General features: G+C 36.8%; 1 protein-coding gene across 2 annotated transcripts in view; it reads left to right on the top strand.

The window, feature by feature from the left end:
* The window catches only part of LOC127639683 (single-stranded DNA-binding protein 3-like), a 101,298-nt gene that overhangs the window by 23,654 nt on the left and 65,635 nt on the right, over nt 1-12,009 (top strand). For both annotated transcript variants that reach the window (XM_052121830.1, XM_052121831.1), the window contains exon 2: nt 5,524-5,596. In XM_052121830.1, coding sequence (XP_051977790.1) covers nt 5,524-5,596 — 73 coding nt within the window. The remainder of the gene's footprint in view (nt 1-5,523; nt 5,597-12,009) is intronic.

Genomic DNA, 12,009 nt, shown 5'->3' with positions numbered 1-12,009 from the left:
CGTGGCAGTGAAAGTATCAACTTCACTCCTGCACCTGGATATGCGGCACCGCAATCGCATGCAGATGATCTTACCGCATGTTTCCGGCAGTTTTGTAAAAACTGGATGTCATCTTTTCAAGTGTTGCTGCATTGCTGAAATGATGTTTTTTTTAGGTCCTGTATTATTTTTCAAATCTAAAGGGAAGCGCTGCCACACAGTTAACACCTCTTGTCATTTGTTTGCATGCTCATCCATGGTATGTGGCACTTGCGCCTTATTTTCGATTTGTCGTTTCGACAATTTTGTTATCGATTAATTATTTAAATCGAGTAATCATAACAGCCCTAATGAATTATATTTGGAGGCCGATAGCTGATATATTTGCTGATAAATCTATATCTGATATAAATCAACATTCTGTGTGCCTGATTATAAAATCGAAATGCTTATAAAGCCAAATCCAGAGCACTTCAAATGAAATCAAACATGTAAAGTGGATAGTTGCTTTATTTTTTATAATTTGCCATTTTTAACAGTTAATTACTTTTTAATTTTTACACATGGACTACATTTATAAAAAAAAAATTTATTGACTCTGCAATTCATAATTAATTTGTTGAGTGAGCTACTTATACTTAATGTATGTATAAATATATTGCATTGCACTTAAAGGGATAGTTCACCCAAAAACTAAAATTCTCTCATTATTTACTCACCCTCATAATATCCCGGGTGTGTATGACTTTCTTTCTTCACCAGAACACATTTGAAGGAAAATAGAAAAATATCTTAGTTCAGTAGGTCCTTAAAATGCAAGTGGATTGTGATTTCCCTTTTGAACATTTACATTTATGCATTTGACAGACGCTTTTATCCAAAGCGACTTACAGTGCACTTATTACAGGGACAATCCCCCCAGAGCAACCTGGAGTTAAGTGCCTTGCTCAAGGGCCCAACAGTGGCATCTTGGTGGTGCTGGGGCTTGAACCCCCAACCTTCTGGTCAGTAACCCTGAGCCTCAACCACTGAGCCACCACTGCCCTTTTGAAGCTCCAAAAATCACGGACAGTCTGCATAAATGTCATTGTTATGACTACAGCGGTTAAATTAATGTCTTCTAAGGCGATACAATCACTTTTGGTTTGAAAAAGATAAATAATTGAGTACTTTTTAAACTATAATCCAACACTTCGGGTAAGCTTCACGAGCGGTTGGAGTCCAGTCGGTCTCTCGTGTGACATATTTGCATTGACATGATACAGACGTAATCTCATGTTCTCCTCTCGGTTGAGACATCCAGGATAAGTGAACAAGCACCATTGTACGTAAAGGAACCGATAAATACAGATCTAAACCAAAACCAACCAAGCCACTGTACAGCGTTCCCCCTCCTTCTCACTTGAAAACAGCGCTGCTCATCTGAGTGTGACACTCGTGCTCACATATTTCAAGTGCCAATGCGATTACGTCACAAGCGCATACCACTGCTGACCAGAAGCATTATTCTGAGTTATAAAATTTACTTAAATGTTTATCCTTTTTGCACCTTTTTGCAGATGGCCCCTTTTCACACCCTACACAGTTTTAGCAATAAATGCTTTTGAGTTATTAATAAAAAATGTGTGAAACCTTTTCCTCTATGCTGAGAACTTTCCAGACCCATGACTAATAAAAAATATCATTATTTTTATTTATTTGATTATTTCTATTTTTTATGTTTACATCTGTTTGTTTACATGGTTTTTTGTATTTATTTTAATAATTATTTTTCCACCTGTACTTCTTGATTTTATGACTCAGTGATTGTATATTCCTACATTATTGGATCTTTGTAATTTTGTAAGTCTTATTGAACATTTCTATTGAACCTTCTGTTTTTCAATAAAAAAAATCCACAGTTTCAGCACAATGTGTGGACTTTACAGACTACCCCTTACCTACCCTATGAAATATCTCCAACTTGTATCAATGTAAAATTAACAATCTGGAACGATTTTGTCGTGATTCCATTTGACCACCTTACGGGACAAATAGAGTTAAGTATTGATTAGATACGGGACACATCATTTCATATTTCAATATGGGACGATCCCGTATTTTACAGGATGGGTGGCAACCCTACCTGGAGGTCTAATACTTTCTCATGAGCAAAGTGTGGATGCAGAAAATCATGAGTTAATTGTGACAAATTGTAAATCGAGAGTAAAGCTGTGAGGGGTGGAAAAATGGGAGAATCCCAGTAAAATCGGTAGTGTTGGCAGGTATGCAATATGCTTTAACACACAAAGAATAAAGAAAGAAAATGCATGTGTGGCATGGATAAGTAAAATGGACTTTTAATATATCTGCCTAATTTTCTTATCGGATTGATAACTTGATAACTTATATCTTATATCTATACCGATATGGCCACTTAACTAGGTAAACTGCGAAAAATGTAAATAATAAAATTAAGAACGGGCCCCAAACTATGCAGATCAATTTCTTTTTATTTAACAAATATAATAATCAGCACTACCAAAATGGATGTAAACTTTTTAAAGTGAAAGATCGATCTTGGGATTTTAAGAATCGATACTGGGATTGTTCACATGAAGATCACAATTAATCTGAAAATGTTTTTTTTTTTTTTTCCAGCCTCACAAGTAACTTCAAAAGGAACTGCAAAAAATGGTTCAAATTGAACTTTAAGAAGGATAGTTTGACCCTCACTGACGTAAGAGAAGCAAAAGGCAGTCCGCTAAAGAAAACATCTGACTTACATCTTTTGCATGACTTTTTCCTCCGTATCAAGTTTTTCTTGGATGCCTAGTCTTTTTATTTTAAACCTCCATGTAGCGATACACTGTGGAATACGCTTCGCATTCAGCCACCAAAATGAAGAAATAAGCTATTTTGAACAAAATTATGCGTCTTAATTTTTTGGATAAGTGCAGTTTTTTTAGAGAGTTGAATTAGGTAGGCTATCTATAATACTCCGGAGTCCCTTGATGCCTTGCAGGCAACGTGAGCATAACTTCCGGTTAAGCGTAAACAATAGTTTGTCCTAACACAGCATTAAAAATGATAGTTTCACTGTAATTATGTTTCTATGTTTTTCTTCCCTGCCCATCTGTTATTAATGATGGGTCAGAGGATGGTACCCAAATGTCACACAAAGAACCAATTTAGTTCTTTTGAGACTTGAGAACTCTTCAATTGAGAACCTATGAGTATCTTGAAAACTACCGAAGCCAACCACTGCCTTTACAGCTATAAGGATGGACATGTTTTGAGAACTGTAAATAATGATGTTTATTTTAAATCGGATATTGAATCTAGTCAGAATCTGAAGAGTCCGTTCTTCCGAGCTAGTGTCCATACTGCAAAGACAGTGGAGGTCCAGACAGCAGGATGCTCATGCATTGTAGGACACGGTCCTGCTGCTGTTATTGTTTAGAAAAACACATTTTTTGCAGGAGATGACTGTATGGAAGGCTTATTCTATCTTAATAATGATACGTTTATGTACATAATCTCTGTATCTTAATACTAGCCTAACCTACATTTAAATGTTTTGGTGTTGACAGAACGACTGATCTTGTTGATAGACTGACTATCTTTCTTGTGTAAGATAGTATATTTTACATTCTCTGTAAAGTAATTTTGAAACAATATGTTTTATGATATGCTCTATACATATGAAACTATTTGATGATGAGTTAAAGGTTTTTTTCTCATTTAAAAAGTTTTACTTCTAAAGAAATGAATATCAACTTTGAAACATATGTATAAAATCAAGACCACTCATGTGATATGAAGAGTTCAGTCATATCAGTAACCTTATAAAAGCTCTTTTATTCTACATGGGGCATGGGCGCCATTATGGGGGCATCACATGACCAGCTGAATACTACTCGCTTTATCTCAGTAACTGCCCTCTAATTGGACACTTTCATTGTGGATTAAATTAATCCTGGCTGAATTTCTATAATTGCATACGTAACTGAAAACTACTGTGTTTAAATGATGCAGCATCTAGGCCACTAGGTGTCAGTGTATGCCAATTTAATCAAATTCAGCATACTTAAAAATTACCGAGTGCACCTTTTTAATTACCATTATTATTTTACTAATCACTTTTTCCCTGACAAGGGCATCCTGCATAAACAATCAAAAGAAAGTGGATTGCAGACAGAAAAAATGCAGGGCAGAAGAAAATCAAACGACAATTCATTGCAAACATCTCACTACTGTACATGTCACATAAATAATTATGATCTTCCATTGTAGCATTCATCCATTGTGCGTCACGGCATGAAACGGCATGCACTCGTCTGGAAGGAATGACTCTGTTCATATTTTACCATACAATAATGTCCCTCCAAAACATGTGAAACATTCTCAAAGGCAGACGATGTATATAGAAATGAACATACACCAAAAGTTTCTAATGAGCTTCCAATGATGCAGTTGTTTCTGTGGCGTTCATGGCGCTCCGTTTCTGGACGTCTGTCGTAGCCAAGCCATAACTGTGGATAATATAAGTATTCTCTGCTGTTGACTTCTTCTCCATAAAGTGAAAAGAGCACACAAGCAAATTATTCAGAGGCTTTTTCAAACAGATGATCCTTCTGAAAGCAGACGATGGGCGGAGAAGCATCTGGGAGAAGAGAATCTAACTGAATGACACACTAGATAACCGTTACCGTCAACACACGAAACGCCAACAAACTGCACTTCTGCTAACCAACCAGAAATTCTGCCCACCTGTCCAAATACAGTGGATTAGCTGAAAATAATGTAGATATGATGCTGGTAGTGACGAAATGACCTGTGCTGTTTGGTACTAATATTATGCAAGAACAGATCAGCCCAATAATCCCTTTGTCATAAGGACAAACTTCTTTGTAAGTTCTGATGCCTATTGATTGTTTTGTTTTTGTTAAGGCTGAACTGTAATTTTTTCGATGTTGAAATACTTTCTCCTATTTCATCTTAATTTACAGTCAATTATTTGTTAGCATTTTAGGTTGATTCCCTTGAAAAGTGTAAACCGTGGCACTATCAAAACAGTTGTTTGAGAATCATGTCCAGCCTGATATAGCAACAGTGGCTGAACCAATGGTGTGAGTTTGGGGCGGGACTAGCTGTTTGCTCGACCAATGAAAGATGGAGGGAAAATTTAGGGAAACCTGTTCAGCAACTATCGTTATTCCATTTATTATTGTTTTTGTTGATGGTAGTGGCACAGAAATTAAACAGAGACTTATATGTTGGAATGCGCTTGTCTTCGATAATAATATCCTTCGACTGCATAGATTTCATTTTCTGATCTGCTTTTCCAAGAAACTTCTTTGACTGATGCATGTTGAGACCTTGCAGGTGCACAGAGCTTATCTTGTTAATGTATTTGCTTGTCCATCTAGAATGGGAGATCTAGTAGAACTGCATTTTTCTCTCTTAAAGTTGGGAACAACCTGAAATATAAAGATTTAAAGGAGAAACAACCTTCAAGTCTGTTGATATTTACAATGGCTTTTTTCTCTCTTTGTCTTGCAGGTTAGCTTTATATGTTTATGAGTACTTGCTACACGTTGGCGCACAGAAATCAGCACAGACCTTCCTGTCAGAGGTAAGTGGTTGTGCAAGGGCTACCACAAGTTAACTTTTGCATGGGAATTTGTGAAATGGAACATAAATTGAAGGGATAGTTCACCTAAAAATAAAAATTCTGTCTTCATGTACTCACCGTCATGTTGTTTCAAACCTCTATTACACAGTTCCTCAGTTAAAGCTGCTCTGAGGGCGTGCAATCAGAGCATTGTGCGGTGGCAACTGCTGGCATCATGCAAAGTGGATTTTAGGGCCGGCAGCCCTTAACAGCAAAGGTTTTTATGGAATAGTAGAGCTTCTAATGTACTTAGTGTTAGTACTATCCTCACAATATGAGCATTAGGCCTATATTGAACATGAGAACACTACATGTCTGGAGTGGACTTGATGCCACCACTTGTTCTAAAACTGCTCTTAAACTCTACTGCATGTTAAAAGTTAGATTTAATCTTGACATCTGTGTGAATGGGTGCAATTGGTTTGTAATATACACTTGATTTGCTGTAATGCTCCCCTGCAAGGCTAATGAAAGACTTTAATTGTTTTTTATTGATTAAGAAGTTATGAGCTGTGTTTGCCTCTCGGTTAATTTAATGAAGGAAGGTTAGTATGTAAACAAGACAACGTTCAATTTTGAAGATGTCGCAAAACTTGTTAGCTTTGTTTAGTATGTTTATAGTACAATTTGAGAATAATTGCTTTTTTCAAGTGCCCTTTTCACTTTCAAGTTTTTGGTCTAATAAATAATGGTCGACCGATATGGGTTTTATATTGGCCAATGCTGATATCCAACTAGCAGGGAGGCTGAAATATGACACAATTTAAAATGGTAAATAATATATACATAAAATTGCTTAAAGGAATAAACGCTTATTTAGCACTATATTTACTCAAAGTTTCACACAAACTTTAACTTGGTAAAAAATAACACTATTTTATATAGCATTATCTAAAATAGCGTTTAGGCCTTAAGAAAACGGCCAAAAGGAAAAATGTATCGGCTGATGTGATAATTAAAAAAAGTCTGAATATCGGCTGATTTATCGGCCTTTGCGATCTAGGCTATCGGTCAACCACTAATAAAACTGCTTTTGCAAATGTTAATTGTTAAACACTGTAAGACTTTATTATTATATGACATAAAAGACATGACATTTTAATGCTTGTATTGGTTTGTATTCTTGTTATTAAGATATGGGCTTTGTTAACCTTTCCGTTAATTTATTGAACAGGCGGTACCAAGAAAATCCTTGTTTTATTTTCCCTCACATTTTTGATGTTGCAGATCTGCAGTCTTGAAATAAGTACCAAAATGTGTTGGCTTTGGAAGTCAGATTCCATGTTTCACAGTCACAAACTATCTTCAGTGAAAGAAATTGTCACAGGCTTCAGTTGCTTGTTTAAATGAATTTGACACAAAAAAATAAACCACTTTAAATGAGAAAGATGTTCTTGTGGTTATAAAGCTGTGTTATGCATAAATGTTAATTGTTTGACATTATAAGACATTATATTAGACTGTGTAACACTTCTTTAGTGCTTCAGGAGCTTTACAGATTGTGAACTTTTAAAATGTTATCATCTATCTTATTAGATTTGTCACGGCCCTCTGGTACCTGCTGCATTTGTTTGTGTGTACCATTTAAGCTCTGCTTTAACTTCAACTTCCAAAAGCTCCCTGTTAAATGTTTTGCTCAGAGCACCAGAGTTTGAAAGAGGTTGAACATAGTGCCAAATGAGGCCTTGTGATCGCAACAACCTCCTGTGTCCTGGGAGGTGGTTAAACCATATATATATATATATATATATATATATATATATATATATATATATATATATATATATATATATATATATATATATATATATATATATATATATATATTGTAGATACTGATATCTAGCAAGCACTTATTTATATTTCATGATAATTAGATGATTGCATAGAAATTAACAAATATTTTTGATATTATTTGATTAAAATTTACACAAATGATTGAAAACAGTAAATGTGAACTATTCCTTATGGCTTTTGATAGATTTTGAATTCTAGGCGAAATGAGCACATCTATTTGTTGGTCAATTGGGCACAAGTTAGAATGCCAATCGTAGGAAATCCAGCCCCAATTAGTTACTTGAAAATATACTCCGTCATTTTAAGATTTACACATTTCAATTTCATAACAAAATTCCATCAAATTGAATTGAGTAAACCTTACAAAAAATATATATATTTTGTTTCAGAAATTTAAATGTAAAAAATTACACCATTTAGTTTGATGGGATTTTGTTCTGAAATTGAAATATGTAAATCTTAAAAATAGGCTAGAATATTTTTTGGAGCGCAGAGATGTTGCAAGCCCAAATGTCAATTGTCGATACCAATACCAGTGAAATGTTACAAGTTTCAATACAAGGAAAAAAAATCCAAGTATGCGATTTAACACACTTTTTTGTTTGTTAAATATTTAATACAATTATTAAGAGATTAACAATGGCATTTAGCCTTCAAGTATTTCTAACTATATAAACATTGCTTCATGTTTTTCAAGTAATTATTCAAGTTAATAGTAATAAAATGAACAACAGTGAAACAAATTACAAGCATTAGAATAAATAAAATCAATAGAACAAATGTGCACTGTTCTATAACAAGGCCATCGGTAGATTTTACATTTGTTGATCAGGCATGGTTACAATGCCGATAATCTCAAAATGGATAAAAATAATCCTATTAATCTGTCTTTCAGATATATCGGTCTGGCTGGTATTTTGGTCTATTTCTAGTCCTTAGACCTTGGTCCGACAGGTGAAATATTATTGCAGAATTTTATCTGGTGGCATGGTTTTAGAAATGCAAACTTTGACCATTTAATAAAAAGGTTTTCAAGCAATGTGGGCAGGTGAGCTTCATTACATTTATCTATGATTGGGAAGGTTAATGATATTAAAATGAATTGTATTCCAAAATTCAACTATCTGCTACAATCTCTACCTGTAGATGTCCCCCTCTCTTATTTCAATCAATTTGATAGCATAGCGAAGTCATTCATTTGAAATTGTAAGCATCCCAGATTACATTTCAGTAAATTACATAGGCTGATTGACAAAGGTGGGCTAGGCCTTCCCTAGATTTTGTTTTATTATTACGCATTCAGTCTTAGACATTTGGCCCATTGGTCATTTCCACTTGAGAGAGAGCCCCGCCCTGGTTTTGTATTGAACAGGAAGTTCCATTGCAAAGCCTTTCTATCAAACTAACTGGAAAAGTCAAGTTACCTTGTATTTGCATGCGGTATTGTCAAGTCTATTTAAATGTTGCTTTGAGCTTATGGCTGAACCCAAAATTATGTTTTAATAAGTCCCCTTTCTGCTGGTCAGATTGGATTGTGAGGGGGGTTAATACACTCTGTGACCTATGAGATTGGAGTGTTGAGATCCTTTGAAAATATGGTTCAACATTTGAAATTGAGATCCCAGGTCTCGATTTTGTAGGTATTTACAGTTGCGCCACCTGCTCTGTACTATTTTTGGGAGTAGCATACACCCCTCTAAAGTGGGAGGCACTCTGGGAATGGTGATTACTACCTTTGTAAAGGGTCATGAGGCATCAGTGTATTACTCATTGCTAATTCAGAGGCTAGGGGACGGAGCCTCTCAATCAAGAGATTATGGGAGAAAGATTTAAACTTGGTGTTGGAGGAGGGAGTGTGGTTTAGGATTCTATAAAACGTCAAGTCTACATTTAGAGATGCAAGGATTTGCCTTGATTTTACATAGATTATATCGGACCCCCTCTAGATTATATAGGTTTGGTCTTAAAGACACATCCACCTGCTGGCGATGCCAATCAAAAATCTTAAGTGACTGCAGAACCATTAAGGAAAAGTGGAAGTGGTTCGACCAAATGGACGCTATCTAAACCAGCAAGCAATTGGAGGGAGAGTGCCCTGGACTCTGCCATGATGGATGATGGTGCATTTTGATTTATGTTAACTCTATGCTCTGCTTGAAAGCTTCCCTTTATTTAGTTGACCAGCTACTAGAAGCTTGCTTCTAAAACAACCAGGACAATTTAACTGTTAGACTTGTGTAGAATCACCATGCAACAACTGCTTTATGCAGCACAATGAGCTAGTAGCTAACAGCTAGTGGTTGTGTTATTGTTTTGGTAAGTTTGTGTCGTGTTTAAGATGACGCGCAACTATGACGATCAATCTATAATCCCACCTACGTTGAGGGGCACTAAACTGCAGAGGAAATGCAAGCTCAGAAAAGTAAAGCGAGTAGAGTTGAGATGAGTCGAACCGTTACGTGCAGTGGAAAAGTGTCATTAGATGGTTCTAGGGGAGGGACAATGGAGAGAGATTTGTAGTTTTAAACGCATGCTATATATACACTCACCTAAAGGATTATTAGGAACACATACTAATACTGTGTTTGACCCCCTTTCGCCTTTAGAACTGCCTTAATTCTACGTGGCATTGATTCAACAAGATGCTGAAAGCATTCTTTAGAAATGTTGGCCCATATTGATAGGATAGCATCTTGCAGTTGATGGAGATTTGTGGGATGCACATCCAGGGCACGAAGCTCCCGTTCCACCACATCCCAAAGATGCTCTATTGGGTTGAGATCTGGTGACTCTGGGGGCCATTTTAGTACAGTGAACTCATTGTCATGTTCAAGAAACCAATTTGAAATGATTCAAGCTTTGTGACATGGTGCATTATCCTGCTGGAAGTAGCCATCAGAGGATGGGTACATGGTGGCCATAAAGGGATGGACATGGTCAGAAACAATGCTCAGGTAGGCCGTGGCATTTAAACGATGCCCAATTGGCACTAAGGGGCCTAAAGTGTGCCAAGAAAACATCCCCCACACCATTACACCACCACCACCAGCCTGCACAGTGGTAACAAGGCATGATGGATCCATGTTCTCATTCTGTTTATGCCAAATTCTGACTCGACCATCTGAATGTCTCAACAGAAATCGAGACTCATCAGACCAGGCAACATTTTTCCAGTCTTCAACTGTCCAATTTTGGTGAGCTCTTGCAAATTGTAGCCTCTTTTTCCTAATTGTAGTGGGGATGAGTGGTACCCGGTGGGGTCTTCTGCTGTTGTAGCCCATCCGCCTCAAGGTTGTGCGTGTTGTGGCTTCACGAATGCTTTGCTGCATACCTCGGTTGTAACGAGTGGTTATTTCAGTCAAAGTTGCTCTTCTATCAGCTTGAATCAGTCGGCCCATTCTCCTCTGACCTCTAGCATCAACAAGGCATTTTCGCCCACAGGACTGCCGCATACTGGATGTTTTCCCTTTTCACACCATTCTTTGTAAACCCTAGAAATGGTTGTGCGTGAAAATCCCAGTAACTGAGCAGATTGTGAAATACTCAGACCGGCCCATCTGGCACCAACAACCATGCCACGCTCAAAATTGCTTAAATCACGTTCCTTTCCCATTCTGACATTCAGTTTGGAGTTCAGGAGATTGTCTTGACCAGGACCACACCCCTAAATGCATTGAAGCAACTGCCATGTGATTGGTTGATTAGATAATTGCATTAATGAGAAATTGAACAGGTGTTCCTAATAATCCTTTAGGTGAGTGTATATATATATGTATATATGTATATATGTATATATTCTTAAGTGTTTCCTCTTGTCTGTTTTTAAAAATATTTGTGGGTTATGGTTTCATTTTGTGTTGGACCACTAGATGTTTGTAGTGTTCAGGGGGAGGGACATATAATTTGTTATAATTTGATTCGGTGTGTATGTATGTTCTGTTTCTTCAATCCTGTTTTCTTTAAATCAATAAAATGTTAATATAAAAAAGCAACCCAAATCCTGCAACTTTTCCTGCCATCTGTGTGTGCAAAATTATACTGTGTTTCCTTAATAAATAGTTAACAAATGTCAACAACTAATCAGATGGCTGTGTTTACCAATGTTTCGATATTTTTATAACTGAGGCAGGGCGTCAACATTTGTGTCGCCGACAGTCGTCATTACTGCCGTTGCTATTCAATTAGGCGAGCACTCGCCAGATCTCTAGACCATAGTGCAGGCACACTCGTGCACCACAGGGGATGTTTTTAGGCCCAGGCAGGTACACAGCAGGAGGGATGCACCTGTGCATTGGAGCTTAATGAGGGAACAGTCACCTGCTTGTTCCCTTTGCCATCTCACAATTACTGCTGAAACTCCCTCTACTTACACCTTGCACCTCAAGGGGCTATGCAGCTCTGCACTGATCAGCACAAACACACACACACAAACATAGTCTAAAATGTTGTTAATCAGTCCTTTTCATTAGGGAGACCCAGAATAATGCATGTCAGCTTTTTGGGTACATAGTTATGGACAGGGCATGTTATAAGATCAATAAGTCTGCTTGGAGAAGTAGCATCTATTAAAATGGAAG

The sequence above is a fragment of the Xyrauchen texanus genome, chromosome 48, assembly GCF_025860055.1.
Source record: "Xyrauchen texanus isolate HMW12.3.18 chromosome 48, RBS_HiC_50CHRs, whole genome shotgun sequence".
NCBI lineage: Eukaryota > Metazoa > Chordata > Actinopteri > Cypriniformes > Catostomidae > Xyrauchen > Xyrauchen texanus.
Note: the sequence above shows the minus strand (reverse complement) of the source record. Positions and strands in the feature narration are given on the sequence as shown.